General features: G+C 41.6%; 1 protein-coding gene and 1 pseudogene across 3 annotated transcripts; both read right to left on the minus strand.

Annotated features, from left to right (window-relative positions):
- Positions 1 to 3460: 3460 nt before the first annotated feature.
- On the minus strand, positions 3461 to 3579 carry LOC118601512 (annotated as a pseudogene).
- A 2098-nt stretch (positions 3580 to 5677) lies between these two features.
- Positions 5678 to 19667, minus strand: FXN (frataxin). 3 transcript variants are annotated; one of them, XM_036217838.1, is made up of 5 exons: positions 19449 to 19666; positions 17993 to 18090; positions 14593 to 14713; positions 8206 to 8303; positions 5678 to 6296 (listed from the first exon to the last, which is right to left on the minus strand). In XM_036217838.1, exons 1-5 carry the CDS (start codon positions 19614 to 19616, stop codon positions 6227 to 6229), a joined length of 555 nt encoding a protein of 184 aa, XP_036073731.1. In that variant the 5' UTR covers positions 19617 to 19666; the 3' UTR covers positions 5678 to 6226. The 3 variants fall into 3 exon arrangements, with proteins under 3 accessions (XP_036073731.1, XP_036073730.1, XP_036073732.1); XM_036217837.1 differs by lacking the exon at positions 5678 to 6296 and adding an exon at positions 6303 to 7143 and having other exon boundaries at positions 19449 to 19667; XM_036217839.1 differs by lacking the exon at positions 5678 to 6296 and adding an exon at positions 7156 to 7826 and having other exon boundaries at positions 19449 to 19665.
- Between the last annotated feature and the right edge of the window lie 1805 nt (positions 19668 to 21472).

Raw genomic sequence — 21472 nt, forward strand, 5'->3', positions numbered from 1 at the left:
TATTTTTGTTTTTTGCTATTGTATGAGTTTCTGATATTTTTGTATATTGACTCCTTATCAGATATGTGATTTGTAAATATTTTCTTCCATTCCATTGGTTGCCTTTTCATTTTGTTGCTGTTTTCTTCTGCTGTGCAAAGCTTTTTAATTTGATGTAGTCTCAGTTGTTTACTTTTGCTTTTGTTGCCTTCTCTTTGGTGTCAAATCCAAAAAATCATTGCCAAGACCAATGTTTAGGAGCTACCCCCTGTTTTTTTTTTTTTCCCTAGGAATCTTAATGGTTTCAGGTCTTAGGTTCGTTTCTGATTAATTTTGAGTTGATTTTTGTATATGGTATAAGATAGGGGTTCAGTTTCATTCTTTTGCATTTGGCTATTAAAAGACTACCTTTTTCCTATTGTATATTCTTTGCTCTTTGTCATAAATAGACCATATATGTATGGGTTTATTTCTGGGCTCTCGATTCTATGTGTCTATTTTATGGCAATACCATAATGTTTTGATTACTATAGCTTTATGATATAGTTTGAATTCAGTAATTGTGAGGAGGTTAAGTTTATTCCAAAAGTGTTTTATTCTTTTTGATTCTATCATAAATGGTATTTTCTTAATTTGCTTTTTTGATAGTTCATTGATTTATAGAAATGCAACAGATTTTCGTATATTGATTTTATATCCTGCAACTTTAATGAATTCATTTATTAGTTCTAACGGTTTTTGGTAGCATCTTTGGAGTTTTCTCTATATGATATCATGTTATCTGCAATTAGTGACAGTTTTGCTTCTTCTTTTCTGATTCGAATATATTTTATTTCTTTTTCTTGCCTAATTACTCTGTCTAGGACTTCTAATACTATGTTGAATACAAGCGGGAAGAGTAGGCATTATTGTCTTGTTACCGATCTTAAAGTTCTCAGAATTTCACTGTTGGGTATAATGTTCACTTTGGGTTTGTCACATATGGCTTTTATTATATCGAGGTACAATTCCTCTATACCCAGTTTGTTGAGAGTTGAAATATTCTATGTCTTAGATAATACATACAGAGAAGACGGACTGTGTGAGCTCAGATTCTATTTCTGTAGCAGACATCAAGATATAAATGATTTCAGCTTTATGTATTTCAAATATGCCATTTATTGGGATCCTTGGGATGCCATGGCTAATTAAGTCAAACCAAGTCATTTCTTACTCCAACAGTAGCTATACACAGAAAGGCTGTCATAAAGTCATAGTTTTGAACAGCAGGATAAATTTACATGAAATTTTATACCTATGGCCCTCCTTCTTGTATAGCATGTATATGTTTTCATTTGAAAAATGACAAATCCGTTTCAAAAAGTCAACTGGACATGACCTAAAATGACTTTAATTTTAATAAATACCTTGAGGTGTGAAACCAGCTTTCCTTGGCAACCTTGCATAGCCAGTTCACACAAATTTCACACTTATGAACATGGTCTTTCTTTAAAGGTAAAAATGGGATTATTAGAATTTAGGAGCAGCTATAGCTTGAGAAACATATTGGTCAAATTATTTTTAGAAGCTATAGAAAAGATGGAGCAAAATAAAAGCATTGGAGGGGAGCAAGAAAAATTGTTCTCGGGAAGCAGAATCCATCACCAGTCACAAAATAAGCATTTTGACTAAGTTCAAGATGAGTAGAGGAGGTCATAAATAATACTTTGAGGGAAAACCCCAAATTTGGATGTAAAATTATACTGCACACATGATAAGAATATTTGTCATGTACTGAATGCTTTGCAAATGGGCCCTAACACCACAAGCTAGATATCTTAATTTTACAGATAAGAAAACTGAGGCTGATATCAATATACAAGTAAGTGGCAGAGTCTGGATTAGGTTTAAAATTCTAGTTCAAAAACTCAGGTTCTCTTTTATGCACCACAGTGTTTCTCTGTATCTTTAGAGAGAGGTAAATAAGATATTCTGGATAGTTTTATTTTCTAGTTTCTAAGGGTCTATTCACACAGGAAGCTGAACATTATTGAAAACTTTCTAAAATTACATTTTCTTGCCTCTTTTTAAAAAATATATACTGAATGTTTACATTTTCCTGAAAACTCATCCTTAACATGGGTGATAACCGCAAATGTGATGATGCTTCCAGGGTCTGAGGTGGAGGGAGCGGACCGCTGGTGCCACATAGTGGTGCTTTTCCAGTTTGCTTCTCAGAGCATGATTTTTATTTGCCTCCCCCTGGTGGCTGTTCTTGTGCTTGCAGTCCTTTCTTTCACTGCCTTAACGGGAACCTTCCAGGGCTTTAGAAACTAAATAATCAAACCAGTTAGAATTGTATGTAAAGTAAAAGTCAATAGGCCTGAAAGGCCGGCCCACAAGGAAAGCATCAAGAGTAAAGATTCCCTAACTTCCTTTTCCATGTTATGGTACTCTGATTAAATACCTCTTGAAGTTTTATGTTGTATCCCTAACTTCCATTTTCATGTCACAGCTGCCTGAATAAATATCTAAGTTTTAAGCCATGTTTCAGATAAATGAGTGTACTGTTTGAATTTCAAATAAGGGGCAATGAAACTTTCATTAAGATATGCATACACATGCATGAATGATTTTATTTTCACTGATTCTGACCTACCACACTTAAAATTTCCACAGACTAAACAATAATTTTATTTTTGAAGAAATATTTTAAATACTAATTCAGCATTTGTTTATAGTTTTAAGTTTTTTTTTCTATAATGGAATGTTTTTGATTTACTCACTACAAAAGTCTTTGATATACATTTTTACAGACTTGTCATGTTTCTTTAGTAAGAAAATAATAGTATACCTTTGGATGAGTTTCAATGTTCCTGCAGGTATTAAAACAAGGTCCTATGGTGTAGTAGGCTGCTGCCTTAGTCCATTCAGGCTGCTATAACAGAATACTACAGACTGGATGGTTTATAAACAACAGAAATTTATTTCTCACAGTTCTGGAATCTGGAAAGTCTAAGGTCAAGTCCCCAGCAGATTCAGTGTCTGGTGAAAGCCCACTTCCTGGTTCATTGGTAGCTATGTCCTCACATGGTAGCGGGATGAGGGAGCACCCTGGGGTTTCTTTTATAAGAGCATTGATTCCATTCATGAGGCCTCTGCCCTTAAGTCCTAATCACCTCCCCAAACCCCCACCTTCTAATACCATACATAGCTTTGGAGGTTAGGAGTCAACATATGATGTCGGGGGAACATAAACATTCAGTCTTTAGCATAGGCTTAGCATAGTATGGAAACAATAAAAGATGGTTATTATTTGAACATGAATTCAATGGAAATTCGAGTAATTCCAATAACCATATATTTACTCTATAGCTTAAAAAAAATTGTTCATTGTCCAGAGGGAATTAAATGTTAAATTGCCTGACAGGAATATTGAACATGTGAATTGGGAATCAACTACTTTCTCTCTAGTTCAACTCTTTCATTCATTCATTCAAAAAGCCTACAGCACCCGGTATTCCCAGGTGGTCTCCGATCTAAGTACTAACCGGGCCTGACTCTGCTTAGCTTTTGAGATCAGACGGGATTGGGCGCATTCAGGGTGGTATGGCTGTACACTCAACTCTTACATTTAACACCCAGGAAAACAGAGGTACAGAGAGTTCGTGAAATTTGCCCAGAGATAGACAGCACCTTGGGCTGAGCCAAGTGTCAGCCAGGGTTCTTTTCATAAACACAAATGTCTCTTTCATTTATGTGGTCCTTCACCATCTACAAACTGCCTCCTCATCTCCATTACCTCATTTATTATATAACATCCACAAGCTTATAGAGATGGCTTTCTTCCCCTCTCATCTTTGGAATATTTTTTGCATTCCCAGACCTATGTCGCAGTAGTTGGTTCTATATTGACACTAAGTTAAAAAAAAAAAATTATATATACACATTTTTAAATGTGTGTGTGTGTGTGTACACATATATGTATATATGAGAGAAACAGCATCACATCTCCAGAGTCACCCCTCACAGGCTACACCCTGGCAGACAAATCCCAAAGAGAAGAATGGTCTTCGGTTTGAGAATTCCTGAGTTGCCATTGACACATCAGTACTAAAGGGCTTGGAAGTGTTTACATTTTCAAGAGGCGTGGGAACATTTCTAGGCTACTCTCTAATGAGTCTCATTTTGAGATAGAATGATGAGGTCGGCCAGCCTCAATTCATGCAGGTTTTTAGTAAGTCCTTCAAAGAATGAATAGTGAAGCCAATTCACTTCTCCCCTCAGAATCTTCCTTCTTATTATTTTCTTTGTTGTAAGGTTATATAGAAAGGCATGAGTGTATAGATATTATAAAGATAAGGGATATGAAAGGGAGGAAATTAGACAATAAATCCAAAAACACTACGAATATTAAAAATCTGAAGTCAGAGTAGGGTTGGGGGTGATGCATTCTTTTCACAGAGCTGTTACACACAATACAGCTGTCTGCAAAAGCAGGAATGGAACAAACTAGACATTCTGCAGGATGAAGCTGGGGTCCTGGCTTTTAATGTCTTCAAAGTTGGACTGGACATCAAGTATCTTTTCCAGAATAGGCCAGGGAAGATAAGTCCAATTTGGTTTTCAAGGCTTTAGTCATCTCTGTGGCCAGCAGATCATGGAGGGACACACCGTCGTGGGAGTATACCCAGGTTTTCCCAGTCCAGTCGTAGCGCTTGGGTCCACTGCAAGACAGAACACACACAGTATGTCCATGGGCAGCCCTTTAGCAGAAACGCTCATTCCGCCAATGCCACCACCAAGAAATCAACTGGAGTTAAGTTCTAGAAAGTAATACGTAACAAAGCACATATCTGCCTTCTTGTCTTAGGGTGTTTCTGTTTAAAAATAATTACACAATTTATCTTCTGAAACAATTCACAGAACAATTTGCAAGCCCTGAAAACATGTGAACTCTATTGATGAGTCTCCATGTATCGCACTCTGATGTTTTACTTTTCTTGACTCACATATGATACCTGCTATTGCAGGAAAGTGTTTTTAAAATTATGATTTGTGCACCACTGACATTTGTCCTTTACCTATATTATTATCACTTTTGTACATTTATAATATTGTGGAATCACGACTTCTATCTAGTTCTAAAACATTTCATCACCCCAAAAGAAAACTCCATACCCATTAAGCAGTTATTCTCCATTCTCTCCTTTCTTCACTCCCTGACAACCGCTAACATTACTATATTTAAGAATATTTTTCTTAATTCAGCTTTAATTCCATGAAATCATGTGTATGATGGGCTAGTTCACCTACCTCAAGCTCATCTAGGGAACGACAGCAGTCTATGCATATTATGCTGGGAATGCTGTATTCGTGTGGACACAGGTGTAGCTGGGTTTTGCCATATCTTGTTATTCCATATGTGCAGCACTTGTACACATGAATTCCACCCCCTCTCAGCCTGGTGGAGGGGGTGGACATGCCAGCAGATAAAGATGGTACACAGTGTTACCTTGAAGGAGGTAGGAGCAGAGTTCGCTGAAAGCCCACGAGAATGAGAACCTGAGATTTTCCAAAGCCCAAGAGTGGAAGGAGTTTGCCTCCCAAGATTGGGACGGGGCTACAAAAACATCAAGGGTTTCTGTATTTATCAACCAAATACTGGCTTGTGTTTGAGCATTTTCCAAATAATGGAGACAAAAGGGACAAACCAAAAGGACTGGAACCTATGTTTAATATGCACAAACAGCTAAACACAAACCATCTAGGTCATATAAAACGGACTAATAATCTGGACCAAATCCAGAGAATGTAACCATGCAAATCTTCACTTCTTTAAAATGATCTTTTCTCTTTTTCTCCTTGATCCAAACTGGCCCTGGGCTCACTTGATTTTTTTCTTTCCTTACCCTTACCCTTCTGCATATTGCACCACCACTCCCTGAATCATTAAGCCCTTACCTCAGCATCAAAGGGTCTTAGGAAGGAAGCCTCAGGTCTGTTGACCACAGAGATAGTTTCAGTCTAACTAAAGATAACATCTTACAGCTCTACACCCATGAAGGCGGATGACCCTACTAGCATCCCCTCGAAACCAGACAGAATGATGCCATGACTGACATCAGGACCTGATGCAATGATCAACTGCCTCCTACCCTAACCCCAATCAGTAGAGCTCGTGACCCCAACTCCCTTAGCTAATAATGAGTATTCCCCTATATAACCTACCCCCCTAGAGGGTATTGGGGAGCCAGGTCTTTGAATGCTAGCTCACCTGTGTCTCTGGGTTTGCCTGCAGTAGGATCAGGATCAGGATCAGGATCAGGATCGTATTGCTGGTGTGGATGAAAAAGAGGCCACATACCGAGCCTGACAAACTCAGGGGAGGCCTGCACGTCTGGCCTTACACACTCAAGAGACCAAAAGTAACCACATAAGACGGTATGAACATAAAAATTCCTAAGTAAAAATGGGCCACGATGGGTAGTCACATCCTAGGTCCGCAGCTTCCTTGACAAAGGTTAATCTTTCCCTTCAGTGAGCCCGTCTGTTGTCTTTTTTGCATCTAAAATGACGTACCTCTGAAAGGTCAGTGTAATCTCCTTTTCTAGAGCCCGCAGGGCACACCTGCAGCACCAGAGTGTAGCACAAGACTGCAGAACTCCTATGTTCTCCAATACCATCTCTATGTGCTGTAAAGGTTAAATATTATCTATCCTATAACTGTCAATGTCAAAAGTGTCTCTCCATTTTACTTTTCATGCAATCCCAGAGATCTCCCTGCTTTACTTTCTCCTACCCCCTTAATCTACCAGTGGATTTTATGCAACCCTCTTAATGTCTCCATCTTTGATTCTCATGCATAAAATAAGCTGCAAAACTGCCATTCTCCAGAGCATTTTCTCAATCCATTCAGATTTTGCTTCACAGCAACTGTCATCAATCTGGCTCAAATAAACTCATAAAAATTATCAACAGGTTTCAACGTTTCTCATGTCGACACTGGTAGGGGTGTCCAAATATGATATGGAATTTTTTTATTCTTCAGACACAACCAAGAAGTCTTTTAGTGGAGCCATCACAATTGGTTCTGGTGCCTTGCCAAGTTTTTATAAAGCCACCGATCCCCATAGCTGATGACTGAATTTGGGCCAATCCATCCACTTTTTTGCAGTAGTTCCTCTGGAAATGAAGGATAAGAATGTACAATCCTCATGCATGGTCATGGCTAGGGTTAGGATAACTGTTTGAGGCCAAAGAGAACAAGCTAACTGGCCCACGTAGGGTAAGACCCTTTAACTTCAAATAAAGTCTAAAAAGCAATACAATTTGTGAATGAGGGCCTTGCTAGAAATGAGAGTGATTTCTAGAGTTGTTTTTATTATGTTATAATATACTTCCTAGATGAGGTTGGGATGAAGAAGGCATATGCTTTATTTATGTGACAAACAGTATAATCTTACCTGTCTAAAAATGAAGTCAACGTTAGGGCAGGGAAGAGTTAAATGTTTTTAAAATGCAAACACCATTAGGCTTTCAAAGAATTCCAGGGGTAGTTATATGGGGGGGTCTTTTCCAATTCACAGTCAATAAATTCTCTTTGGAAGTGCTAATTAATGACCCACAAAGGTTGGTCCAAGAGCTTTTTGTTGGAATCTCTCTTTTACTTTCTTATAACCACTTCTACAGCAGACAGAAGTATCAAGGACCTTCTCTCCCAGCATGTTCTCAGGCATAGGCCATCTCCAACAAAATCTTTTATCCAGTAGATTAAAAGCACATCAATGGAAAAGGCAGAAGAGATTAAGTGCCTGGAATAGCAGCTTAAAAGGCCCTCTCACCTCCACAGAGCACACAATCCAAGTCTGTAAATGGAATTCAAAACAAACCAGAGGTCAAACTTTAACTTGCTTTGAAGACAAAGTGCAGTTTATTCAGATGTTGCAATTTCAAAAGTGGCTTTTTAAAAGGCGAGGCCATGATTTAATAGAGAATAACTGTCTAGGCTGGGTTCTGAGAAGTTATAAACTTTTCACTTCAGATCTTGTTAACAACCTAATACCTGCTTACAACAGCCAAATAATCATCAGACAGAAGTTATATAATGAGTAAGAATGAGTCATGGTGTCAAATGTTAGGAAAGTTTCACTTACATAGATACTAACATGTTAGGGACACTTCTTAAATCATCCATAATGTTGTTTCAAACAAGCTTAACAATGAGATTTTGATATCTGAACATACCTGGATGGTGACGATAACCAGATTTGCTTGTTTGGGGTCTGCTTGTTGATCACGTAGGTTCCTAGATCTCCACCCAGTTTAATTGTTAAAACACCACTCTAGTGGAGCAGGTGGAAAAAAGCATGAGGAAAATAAAATAAGACAAAGTTCTCACTTCCTCATAATTGCTTCATATTTTGTTATATCTCAACACTATACATTTATACAAATATACAATATACATTATAAATAAATGTCTTTAGTGTTTAGACATAGATCACACAGAAAGAACATTGCTCTCAGAATCAGACTATGATTAATCATAATACTTATATTTCATAGTGCTTTCCCTTATCCCCTATATAGTTGGCAAGGCTAGAATAATCATTTTCCCTCTCTAGAAATGAGGAAATAGAAACACAGTGTTAAGTGGCTTGTCTGAGTATTACAGCTGACAAATTGGGAGGATCCGCATCCTGATCGAAGCCTTATTTGCCCAACCAGCCAGAATATACTAGAGAACATTAAAAAATGCAAATACCAACTCTCCTGGAGTACCATGTCAGCCTTAACATCTGACAGGACAAGTTCATTAACAAAAAAGGAAAAAAAGGCAAGAAGGAAGAAAGTAATGAAACTATCTGCTTTACTTGTCTTAGCAGAGCAGTAACCTCAGCTCTGCAGCTCTGCTGGTAGAAGACAGACACTCCAGACATCGGTTTTTATTTCCAGACCCTTCCCACGCATCTCATAAGCTTCTCAGCCACTCCTCTCCAGCTTTATTTTCCTATACAGGAGGCCTGAATTCTTCAAAAGACCAGTTGGGCCAACTTTGCTCCATAAATGCTCATTTAAATTTGAAAACACTCTTTCAACAAAGAAGCTTTTACTCCCAAGTCCTGAAGTCTCTTTAGAATGTGCAGGATGTTAAAGAAACAGCTACACAGCTAAGTTCTCTCCCTGTTCCCCATTCATGCGTAACCCGCAGAGGTACACGGCAGCCTTTCTCTATGCCTTCTGGAGCTCCTTTCCTTCCAAACAAGGAGCCTTGAATGGTTCTAAGAACATTTTGTGTTTGGTCCGAGAACACAAGGAGCTACTGAAAAGGACCCATAATAATATAACCAATAGGCATGGGATGAGGAGGGCCCTATTGGGTTATTTTTTTAATAACCTTTTTTTCTGATTTAAAAAAATCCCCAGAATTTATAGAGACATTGGAAACACAGGTGGTATTAATAGTGTGAGAATATCAATAAAAAATATTAACTATTATTCAGTACCCACTGTGTGCTAGGCAGTGTTTTGCACTTTGCATAAAACTGATTCTTCCTGGACCATAACCATCTGAAGTGGGAGTCATTATGCCAATTTTACAGATGAGGACAACTGAGAGACAGAGTAATAAAAAATACCTAGTAATTAGCTGAGCTGATTTTAAATTCTGGTCCTGTTTGGGTCCAAAAGATGCTCTTTTCATAACACAAAACACTCTCTCAATAACCTTGATCAGTGATATGAGCTGTTCACTCTCAGGTACTGGCTGCCAGTTTTAAAATGCATTTTTTAAAAGGGCTAGGATCACAGAATATATGTTTGTTTTTTTAAAAAAATTCCTGAAACCCACCTTTATTAGTTTGGTAGGGCTATATTTCATTTCTTTAAAAATATCTTAAAACAGTCCAATTCTGTAGTGTTTAGTATTTCAGAAAAAGTGTGCAAACACTGTCACTATCTAATTCCAGATGACTTCCATCATCTTCTAAAGAAACCCTATAGCCACACTAGTAGTCACTCTCCATTTTCCCCCGCCCTTCTACATATAGTTTTGCCTTATTTTTCCCAGGTATATTAGGTTCAGGGAATCAAGACATAATTGTTTCTAATTTGACCTATTTGTGGCTTACTTGCCCCATGCATTGCACCCTACACTTGGGGAGGTGCGTGATGCAGCAGAAAAGGCAGGGGACTGGTCTAGAGTTGCAGATTCTAAGTCTCATCAAGCTGCTTGTTTCCCCAGGATGACATCTGTCCTGTTCGTTCAGAGACCCAGTACAAGGATGGAGAGGCTGGTGGGTGCTCAAGGGCTCTGCCCCAGCTCTTAATATCCATCATGCCTTAGAACATGAGGCCAAATCAGGGGAGTGGCAGATACAATCAGTGAAAACCAAAATCCACTCTTTCCAACCTCAAATCTGAGTGACTGCAAGAAATAGGCCTCTCATTAACAAAAAGTGTACTAATAAAACCACCACAGAATGCTTCTGGACATGCAAGTCTCAAGCTGTTTTCTCCGCCTGGCACTTTCTCTGCAGTCCACCTGCTGTTCCATGCACAAGACAGGGAAGTCCAGTGGCTGCAGGTCCCAGCTGAGGGGCCTCTGGGAAGGTTACCCTGATGCCCATCAGAGAGAACCAGGGCCTGTGTGTGTCCCCATAGCCCTACATGCTTTCCTCACCACTTGTGAACTGCTGGCTTGTTTGGTGGTCACCTGTCCCCTACCCTCCACTACTTTAAGCACTTGGGGAGCAGATTTCATCCTAGCATCTTCAATGTCTAGCACGTGCATTCTTTGTGCAAAATACTGGATGTATATAACATATATTTGTGGATGAATGAATGGAGCCAATGATAACCAGGCACTGTGACAATAACTGCCAAAGTTAAGGGCAAGGTTATGCAAGGCAGAAAGTCTCAACATTTCCCCCAACCCCCCTTCTGATCATTGTGTATAACTGGATTTTTTCCCCCACGGAGCTTGAAGGTGTTTCCAAAGGAAAGTGTCAAGAAGAGGAAGGAAATGAGCTGCCTTACTGGTTCTTACTGCTTTTGGAACTGTCTGCAATAGACTAGGCAAAGAGGGTGTTTTGTTCATTGTTACTATTCTTTACCGTGGCAATCTGAGTTTATTTCGGGAGTGTAGGCAGACTTTGGTGCCAGGGAGGAGGGTAAGAGGGTTAGAGATAGTCAAAATAGCAGCTGCTGAGACATGGACAGTAATCAATCAGAACAGACCCTGGCTACTGGTAAGGCTTATTAATTTTCACCAGTCAATATCAGCCCTACACATGCAGAAGCAAAAAGAGCAATTTCTTTTGTTACCAGCTGACTTGAAGAAACAGACACATATGGGGTGGCATGTTAAGTTAGGGGATTTCATGTATTTGTGGCTTCCCACACTCCTAAAATAGATACCAACTTCCACTTAAGAAATAAAAATAATGAACATGAAGCACTTTTTTTGTTGTATTTAATCCTAATATAAACCCGGGGAAGTAGAGGAATGTCACAGCTGAAGAACCTGCCACTCAAAGAAGTTAGATAATTCACTTGAGGGCTCTTGCAAAGAAGATATAAATCCAGAATGCTAAGCCAGACCCTCCGTCTCCACCTTCAATCAAATGCTGCTTCTGAGCAAGTGTCCATAACCAGAGACCCAGAGGTGGTCTTCAGAGATCTGCAAACAGCCTCTACCCTGAAGCTGAAACTATCCTCATGGGTGTGTGGGGAAGTTTTTCTTGGGAGAGGGTCTAGAGTAGGGGTCCTGACCCAAAATAGGTTAAGAGACTTGTGCTCTATAGCAACAATATAACAACGACTTGGTGAATGAAGAATATGGCAACAAGCAAATCTCACTTAAAAAAAAAAAAAAAAAGAACAAATGCATTCTTGGGTGTATCTGGATTACTACTTTTATTTGCCGACTTGGCCAGTAGTAAATTGGTAAAATACCTATAGATGTTGAGTAGCATCAATGAAAGTGAGTTTTGGAAAAGTACATGGGCCCCATTTCATTTACATAGTGAATCAACATTTATTAGTTGGCAATGTTCCAGGCATTGGGAATACCAAGAATGGACAGTGCCCCTGCTGCCAAGGAGCTGTCTAGCCATGGGAGCTGATGAGTAAATAGACAATTACAACAAAGGCTGACCAGTGCTCCAGTCATCCTGAGTGCTGGGCAAGGGACTGGTGGTGTCCGCCTGGAGCACCCAGGATGGCTTCACAGAAGTGATATCCAACTGGACCCTGTATGAATTATTGTGAGCTGAAAGCAACTGAGACCCTGAGGGCCTAAGAGAAACTCTGACCACTCCCTTAAGTAATTTGAACTTGGGGCCTTACTACCAGAATTAACTTTTTATGTCTTATCTATATGTCAGGATAAACTTCTGATTACTGAACATTTATTCTTCTTATTGTCCTATAGTGACCCCCCTCCTCTCTGAAGCTCCAAGACATCTTATCTCATATTTAGCTCAGAATGCTTTATATACCTCATTTTAACTTTCTGTCTCAGAACCTCTCATGTTTGGGGGTTCTCTGACTCTCTCATGTCTGTGAGGTTCCCATGTATACAAATGCAATTGAATTTTGTTATTTTCTCTTATTAATCTGTATATTTAATTATCAGACCAGCCCAAAGAACCTAGTAGGGTAAAATTTCTTCCTCTCCCACAACCCTGAGGGCAAGGAAAGACTGGATTCCAATGAAACTCAAGTAATAATGTTATAGGTGTTCTCTTGTCTGTAATGTACTTCAATTGATTTATCTTATATGTGAACTATATAGGTTAGCACCTGAAGGGGTCTGATCAGGAATTCATACCTCAGGGTAGATAGTATTTCAAAGTCTTTAATCAGAAGTCCAAACTATAGAGGCAGGTACTATATGCCTTTAGATTTCTACATCTATTCTAGAGAATTTCATAATTAACAAATGATTTGCTAGAATAATTTTTTTGCTGGTGAGTTGAATGATACTCAAGGTATATGGATTAACTAGAAAAATACAAGTATCCCTTCCCTTGCAAGAATCAGATATACGATCTGGAAAGCCCAGCAGCTGAATCGCTCTTCAGAGAATCCTCCTCTTCAGGTAGGAGGATTCAGGTAAGGTCCTGTGACCACTACTGAGCAAAAGCTTTTGTGGCTGGATTCAATGAGGTAATCAGAATCCAGCTACTAGAATACTGGCACATTTGCTTCTAATGAAACATTTATGCCAAGTACTTGGGTCAAGGTAGGTCTTCACCAATCCTATAAGAACAGGTCGTGTGACTGTTTTTGTGGCATGTTAATAAATATTTGCATGTGTGGCATAGCTTAACCCGAGACTTTGTTTTCCTCTAGCTACAGACTGGTAGGGAGACAGGGGAGGGGAAACCTGTAACTGCCCCAGCTGTAATCATCTCCCAGATGGTCATGCTGGCCAGGCCAGCTGGTAATGGTTCCCAGGCAGCTTTGCCTTCTAAGGCTGTCTGCATAAGCACTTCTAAAACCCTGCCTGGACAGGACTGCATTTTGTGCTGCTAATAGCAATCACTGAAACCACCTGGAAGGCATTCATTCCTTTCTTGCCAGTTAGCTCTATTTTTACCGTCCTTCACTGCCCTTACAATGAGGGCAAAGTTTTGACATCTCCAAGACTTTGCTTCCTGCTACATCTGAGGGAGTCCCTTCTCTACCCAGCACTCTACCAGCAATATCCAACAGCATTTCTATCACTTTAGCCTGACAGCTGGTTGTCCTAAATAATTCCATGATTTAATCTATAATGTACACTTCATGACAATTCCTGCTATTAATTGCTGTCAAGAGGATTAACCTCTCTCTGCAGAGTAGTTTCTGCCACTGGCTAAAAAGAACTGCTCCCTAAGGCCTAAGCAATAATTCTAATCCAAAGGTGGACCATTGCTCATGTCTACCACCTGGTGGCCAGTTGAAATGGACAAGCACTCCCTTGGCTTCCAGGATCTGGGTGGGGCTCAAGTTTCATCCAGACCGGGGTTCTCCCCCAAGCTGCGTTTTAGAATCACCTGGGGAGGGGATTTTAAAATCTTAAAAAATCCCAATGTTTTGCCTGGGCCACAATCAAGATCCATTTAATAAAATTACTAGGGGCAGGACCCATGAATACACATTAGAATCTCAGGTAAATTTTTCAAAAATATGATTTCAAAAAAAAAAAAAAAAAATGCTTCCTAGTAATGTACCCTGACCTACTATATCAGATTTTCCCAGGAATGGGGCCCACGTCTGTGTAGTCTGAATACCTCTTGGGCAATATCTTATCCTGCTTAAGAATTAGTGGTCTAGTTCACTGTTCCCCATGCCTGCCTGATGAGACAAACACATGCTTTGGCCCTTTCTGATTTACCTTCATGGGTTTTGGGTGAAGCCTGAGAACCTGTATTTTTAAGCAAAAATGAGGCTCAAAGAGACTGAGTGACTTGCCCAAGGTCACAAGCCTAGTGGTGCAGGGCTAGATAATAAACTTAGGTCTTTTGGTCTCACCCATAACTGCGTGCTGCTGGATCCTTAACTCTGCTGGAGGGAAATTCTTCACTTTAATGAGCTGAAATTCTTAGGGAGGAAACACGAAAATGAAAATAAGTGAAAAGGTACCCCAAAGGAGACATCATAGTCTTCAAATGTGTATGGTTTGTCTGCAAGGTCTTCGAAAAACTCTGCCAACGAATCCAGTGTCTCCTCTGCCAGTTTTTCATAGGTGGTCTCATCTAGAGAGCTGCAGGGAACCATCAAAACATAAGATTACCAAACCGTTCCATTTTACTAACATCAAATCACATTTATTTTTTATTTAGATTTTAAAAATTGATGGTAAAAACTTAAACAGTATGCAAGGGTTACCAGAAAAGTAAGCCTTTCTTCCCAATCAGCCAGCTGCTATCCCCAGAGTCAACTACGATGACAGTCTCTTCTGTATCCTTCCAGAAATTCTATATTCTTTTAAATATAGAAATGAAGTATGAAATAGTTTTAATAATACATGTCTTTTATTGGGCCTAGGTATGCATTTCTTTTTGTTGTTGTTATAGTTGACATACAGTATTATATTAGCTTTGGGTGTACAACATCGTGATTCGACATTTATATATCTTATGAAATGATCACCTTGATAAGTCCAGTAACCATCTGTTGTCTTACAAAGTTATTACAATAACTTTATATAAAGTAAAAACAAAAACAAAAACAAAAACAAAAACAGGCCAAACTGATCCAGGCTATTAGAATTCAGATTGGTAGTTACTCTGGGGGAGGGAGGGGTTAATAACTCGATGTGAGCAGGAGGCTTGCTTTTGTGGGGCTAGTAACATTCTTGAGCTATTTCTTGAGTTATGTGCTATGTTCGGTTTTTGAAAATTTATCAAGCTGTATACTTGTGACTTGGAGACATCTTTTATATATACTATTTTTCAATTTTAAAAAATTGCTGTAAGTCTATAGACAGAAAGCAGATTAGTGGTTGCTAGGAGTTTGAGGAAGGGGGTGATTATTAATGGGCATGTTGTTTCTTTTTGGAGCGATGAAAAGGTTCTGGAATTAGATAGTGGTGAAAGTTGCACAACCTTGAATATACTAAAAACCACTGAATGGTACATTTTAAATCATAAATTTTGTGGTATGTTAACTATAACAATAAAAATACTGCTCTGATAAACATCCTTGTATGAGCTTTTGTGTCCCCATGAGGATATATATGTAAATTATAAGCTGTATCCAAGACTACTCCATCATCTGAGAGTTACCAGGAGGCCTAAAGTAAGACACAGTGGCTGCTAGACATGAATGCAAGACATAAAGATCTGCCATATGTCCACCCACTACCCAGCCCATCACCTGCCTCAAGGGTATGATGTGGGGAAGGTTATAGGATGGATCAGGAGATGGTGAGGGGCTGTTTCTTAAAGAGAGTGGTGGGCCTGGGATGGGTGTGTTGGAGAGAACCTGGAGAAGAGGGTGGCATGTGTCACAGACAGTGAATAGAATGAGAAAGTTAAGAGCCTTGGAAGATGCTACCCAATAGCAGCCAAGTTGCGCCACCACAGAACACAGAAGCAGGCTGTCCTATGTGTGGCAGGACAAAGGTGTGCATCCCAGCAGCCAGAAGTAGACCCTGAAGAAGGGAACTGGACTTGAGGAATCCTCCAAGGGCCCCATCAACCTCAGAGGACTGCCTGCAGGGGTGAGGGACAGCAACAGAGCGTTTGCACAGGGAAGAACTGGAAATGGTGCCACTAAAGCAAAAACCTAACATAGGCTACAAGGAGCATTCAGCAGCTGTAGGGAGAGGCCAATCGACACAGACACAGCAGGCTGTGTGCTCACTAGGCCCTCTGTTAACCTGCTGCCTGTGATAACCTGGAAGGCCCCCAACATGCTTACTGAGGCTGTAGCTATGGGAACAGTCAGAATGTTCCTGTGTATGGGTGGTTTTACTGTTGTTAGCTGGTGCAATATGAAAATGGTGAGCCAGAAGAGAATTGGCATGTCTGCAGGTCAATGGAATGTAATGGAGCATTTGGGGATTAAAGACTACACAGAGATGGAAAAGCTAAAGGGAGAATGTAAGGCTTTGAATAACAAAGACCTCTCATTAGGCCAAAAAAGAGTTTCATTATTGCAAAAATCATACTGAGAGAGCTGAGGGTGAGGATGTGAAAAATAAGGCAGCCTGAGGCTTCATCCAGGGAAGAAATTTGGATTGTGGTTATTGGCAATGGGACTGATTGGGAGTAAAGAGATCAGAAGCCTACTAGGTTTCGGAGAAAATCCTGTTATCAGAGAAAAATGAGTCTGTCCTATAAGAGCCAGTAAAGCTTTAAAACATAATAGCCTTTGGAAGCCCAGAATGCTAGCAGTGGGCTACAAGGCTCCATGCTCCCAAGGAGGACACACTTCCTACTGCCTGCCTCCACTGTAGCCAAGTAGGGTAATGGACAAGGAGGAAACTCCCAGGAGGCAGAACTGGGGTTTCATGGAGGAATGTGCCTCTCTGCCAGGGCGTAGGTTGTCCCAGTGCTGCCTAGGAAGACTCTGTCACTGCCACAGGCCAGGGAGACGTCTCTTTTTTGAGTGGAAGTTATGGTAGTTGTTATCTTGCCCTTCTCCATCTGTGTGTGCGTGTGTGTGTAAGTCAGAGGAGCCATTCCTAGACCTGGGAGAGAGGGCAGCGTGGCCTTTGAGGTAGATGACTGACCACATGGGCCGTGGTTGCAGTCTTGGGGCTGGAGAGTGTGTGTGTGGTGTGTGGAAGAAGGGTCTGTATCAGTGGTAGAGGGCACACTGGAGCAGTGCCTGGCAGCTTTCCATCCGAACCCATTACCTCTTTCTTCCAGGGCACTCATTAGAGCACATTTCTCAGCCACTCCTACAGCTAGCTGGGGCCATGTGACCAAGTCCTTCCCACTAAAATGAGGGACAAGTGCCACTTCCAGGCCTTCCATACTCTTCCTTTTCTATGGAACAGAATGTGAACAGGGCGACCTGACCTTGACCATGCAAAAGACAGTAAAGTACTAACAGGTAATAGGAAGGTATGAAGGAGCCAGGTTTCCTAAATCATTTCCAAAGGCATGCCTACCCTGGGCTGACCAGAGAGGGTGACACAAACTACTCCTGGTCTGAGCCATTACAGTTTGGGCCTATTTGCTGCAGAAGCTTGGCCTACCCTAACTACTAAGATATCAAGGAGAATAATAATAAAATTCTGAAAACCACCTAAATATCCAGCAATAGCAGACAGGTTCAATGAATTATGGTACATAATAAAATTAATCCTATTTCAATTAAAATAATGCAATAGATAGTGGAAAGATGCTTACGAGTGCTGCTGCTAAGGGAGAAAACAGGTTCCATTGGGATGGTCTTTTTTTTTAAGGTAAGAGAAAAGGGAAAAATAAGAAAAATATAGAAGCGTGTGTATGTGTGCACATGTTGTATATTCAGAGAAAGAGGCAGAGGGAAAGGAAGAGATCTCTGATGTGAAAGATGTTTATCTTACCCTGGGTCACTCAAAGTTCCTGTTGTCCTCAAGTGCATCACACAGACACTCTGCTTTTTGACATTTAGCATATGATTGAGGCAGTGGGGGCTCAAACTCTAAAAGCCAAAGTTAAAAAGAACATTACCATTTTTCAGTATATTAAAGTCCATTACTACACCATTTAAATATTGCCACTTTTACATTCGAGAGTGATCATGGTAGAGTTTTTCAGGAGTATTTCTTAGGAACTTTTTTCACCACCTTTTAATGTATTACATTGAATTCTCCCAGTCTCTAAGCCCGTGCTGTCCACTATGGTAGCCACAAGTCACATGCAGCATTTAAATGTAAATTTATTGAAATAAAATAAAATTTAAAAGTCAGTTCTTCAGTCACACTAGCCACATTTCAAGTGTCCCATGGCCTCATGTGGCTAGTGGCATAGACATAGAACAAATTCATCATCACAGGAAGTTTTATCAGGTTGCGCTGCTCTAGGCTGTTCTGGGTATGTCGTGGTTAGCACAGGCGACACAGGGAAGCCTCAGTAAAGCTCCTAGCATTTGACTAAAACAAGCAACAACAAACAGCAAGAGGCAGAAGTCTGCTGCCACCCAGAAGGGAGGTTTACTGCAGACTGCTGACAAATCTGATTGACAGGATCTACAGGAGACAATGTGACCTGTTGATTTCTGTTATACAAAACTGCTGAGCATCCACGTGCCAGCTCCGAGGAGGTGGGTGGGTGTGAGTTGATTACGTCCAGCCCTACTGACCAGCTAGAGAAACGTAGGAAATAACCAGGGGAGAGCGAGTAGAGAGTGAGAGAGGAGGCCCTCTCCTCGCAGGGACCTACGCCAGTGCGGGAGGGCACCAAGCCTGTGAAGGCTGAGAAAAAAGTGGTACAGAGGGAGAAAAGTGGAGACGGCAAAGGAGGTGATGGAGAGAGGCAGCGGCTACAGAGCATTCTGAGGGCCCTTATTTGGACTTCATCCTGGGAAGGCACCGAAGGGCTTTAAGAGGTTGGTGATAAGAGTAACATTCTCCAAGGGTCTCTGGTTGCCACTATAAGAAGGGGTCAGAGGCTGTCACTTATGGCTCTTGAGCCAATGACCCTTGGCAAGAAAGAACGCAGAGGGCACGGGGCTGAAAGGTGAGCAGAGGAGGGAATGCGGGTGCAGAGTGCAAATGGCATGTTTAAAAAGGTTGGCTCTAAAGGAGAAGCGAGAGCAGTCGTGGTAACCCTAGTTACAGCTACAGCGCATTCTAGACTGTTCTCTACCGGCTGGGCATTGTTCTCAGTCTTTATAGAAACAGACTCGTCCTCCCCGCCGCCCCACGGCCCGCCCCGCCACCCAGCGGCGTCTCCGCGGGAGCAGACGCGCGTGCACGTCGCGCGTGCGCGAAGCGTCATCGGCGTGCGCGGTCTTCCTCCTGCGGCGCGCGGCCCGGCGAGTGCTCGGCGGATACTCACGGCAGGGACAGGGGCGCGGGTTACGGCGGTCCTGGCGCGCAGGTCCCGGTGGCCGCAGGGTGAGATATTCTTCGCCGGCCACGGGGCCCCAGCGCGGGTCTGGGCCGACCCTAGGGGCGTCGACAGGGGTAGGAGGCCGGCAGCCGCACGGCGTCCGAGCGTCCACATGCTCCTTGCGATCTGTGGCCGCTCCGCCCTCCAGCTCGGGGGCGCTGCGGCGACCCCTGTTGGTCACGGCCCGCAGTCGCCGCGGCTCAGCTTCGCTCTCAGGGCGCCAGAGGTTAGACCTCAGGAAGAACTTCCCAGCATTGCACTTTTTATATATTTAACAAAATGGAGAGCTTCCTTTGTGCAAGGCGTGGAGCATATCTCTTGGGTAACATAGTGAATGAGAAACCAAGGTTGCTGACCTCGGAGACCTTAGCCTAGTGACCCGCTGCTGCAGAAATTCTATAATTTGGGAGCGACAGTCTTGCTGAGAACTGGATGGGGTGGAGGTCGTGAAGTTGCTTGGCCTCCGGTATGGCACCTGGAAATCTTGTCCCCACAGCACAGGCTAGGGAAGAATACTGTGTGTCACAGGCAGGAGGTTGACAGTGCCTCTCCAGCATCCAGCCTGCTGTGTCTGTTGGCCTCTCTACACGGGTGACAGCAATTAGAACTGTGCAGACAACATGGGCTGCCTGGTTCAAATCTGGACGCTGAACACTTGCTAGCTGTATGACCTACCAGTGGGCAAGTTAATAACCTCTCTGTGCTTCATCTGTAAGAAGGGGTTTATAAAAGTTTCTGCTTCCTAGGGTTGTAAGGATAAAATGAGTTAATCCACATAATGTTTTGTCAGACAGGCTTTGGACCTTGATAAGTATACAATAAATATTAAGTTAATACATTTTAAAAGAAAATTTAACTTAGGTTGTGTATTGCAAAGGAATACAAATTGTGAAAGTTCCCTTCACACTTTCTACATTTTTATAGGGAAGGTAGTGGGGACAGGAGATGGGTAATGGACTAAAGTTCTTTCAGAGTCACCTTGGTACTTTGTGAATAATGGAACGAATAAATAAAACACTAAATGACAAGTGTTAAAGAGAAACAGTAATGGCTGTCAGCATTGAGTGATAAATCAATGAAGGGTGAGAGCAATCAATGAAGTCTCCATGGAAGAAGGGGCATGTGCACAGTACCTTGACAGATAGGGTAGAAGAGGTGGAATCTGACTGACTATCAAATAGTCCAAGTATTCTTTTGGATGAGAGACATTCTCCTGCATTTAGTTAATTATAAGCAGCTATCTATTGAGCACCTATGTATATGACAGGCATGGAGAACTACTTTCCCTCTGTGAGGTGTCTAAGGATACTTTTGATTGTCACAATGGCGTGGGGTTAGGCAGTGTGTATGCTATTGGCACCTAGTGGGTAGAGGACCGGAATGCTGTTAGACATCTGGCTGTGCATAGGACAGCCCCAGCATGACAGAGTTATGCCATCCAAAATGTCATTGGTGCTAAGGCTGAGAATCCTACACCAAAGCCACCTGGGAAGAATCCATTGAGGCATAGAGAAATGTTGCCGTTATTGGCCAGGGCCCCAACCCTGCCACACTAACAGGGAGGCCCCTCACATCTTCAGAACTTCATTACATACCTGGAGAGTTGCACTATTATTAACCAGTGCCATGTTCTGGCATAGAAAGGACCTGTCAAATGCTCCAACTTCCTGCAAAGTTGATACCACTGCCCTCTCTTTTTAGCCAAGGAAACAGGCTCAGAGTAGGAGAACAGAGAATATTAAGGTCTCACCAGAATCTGTCCTCCAGATCCCTGGAGATGGCCAAGATGGAATCAGGCACATCTGGTAAGAAGCATGGGCATCATAGTTTGTGCAGACAAGGACCCTGTAGGACCCAGCACCTTTTCTCTCTCTTTCAATTGTTTCAACCCAAGGGTAGGGGGCTAGGAGGTGGTGTGTAGGCCACCCCAATGCCTGTCTGGTTGAGGGTGGGGAAGAATTTCCCCAGAA

Source organism: Rousettus aegyptiacus, unplaced genomic scaffold (genome assembly GCF_014176215.1).
Source record: "Rousettus aegyptiacus isolate mRouAeg1 unplaced genomic scaffold, mRouAeg1.p scaffold_m13_p_3, whole genome shotgun sequence".
Taxonomy (NCBI): Eukaryota; Metazoa; Chordata; class Mammalia; order Chiroptera; family Pteropodidae; genus Rousettus; species Rousettus aegyptiacus.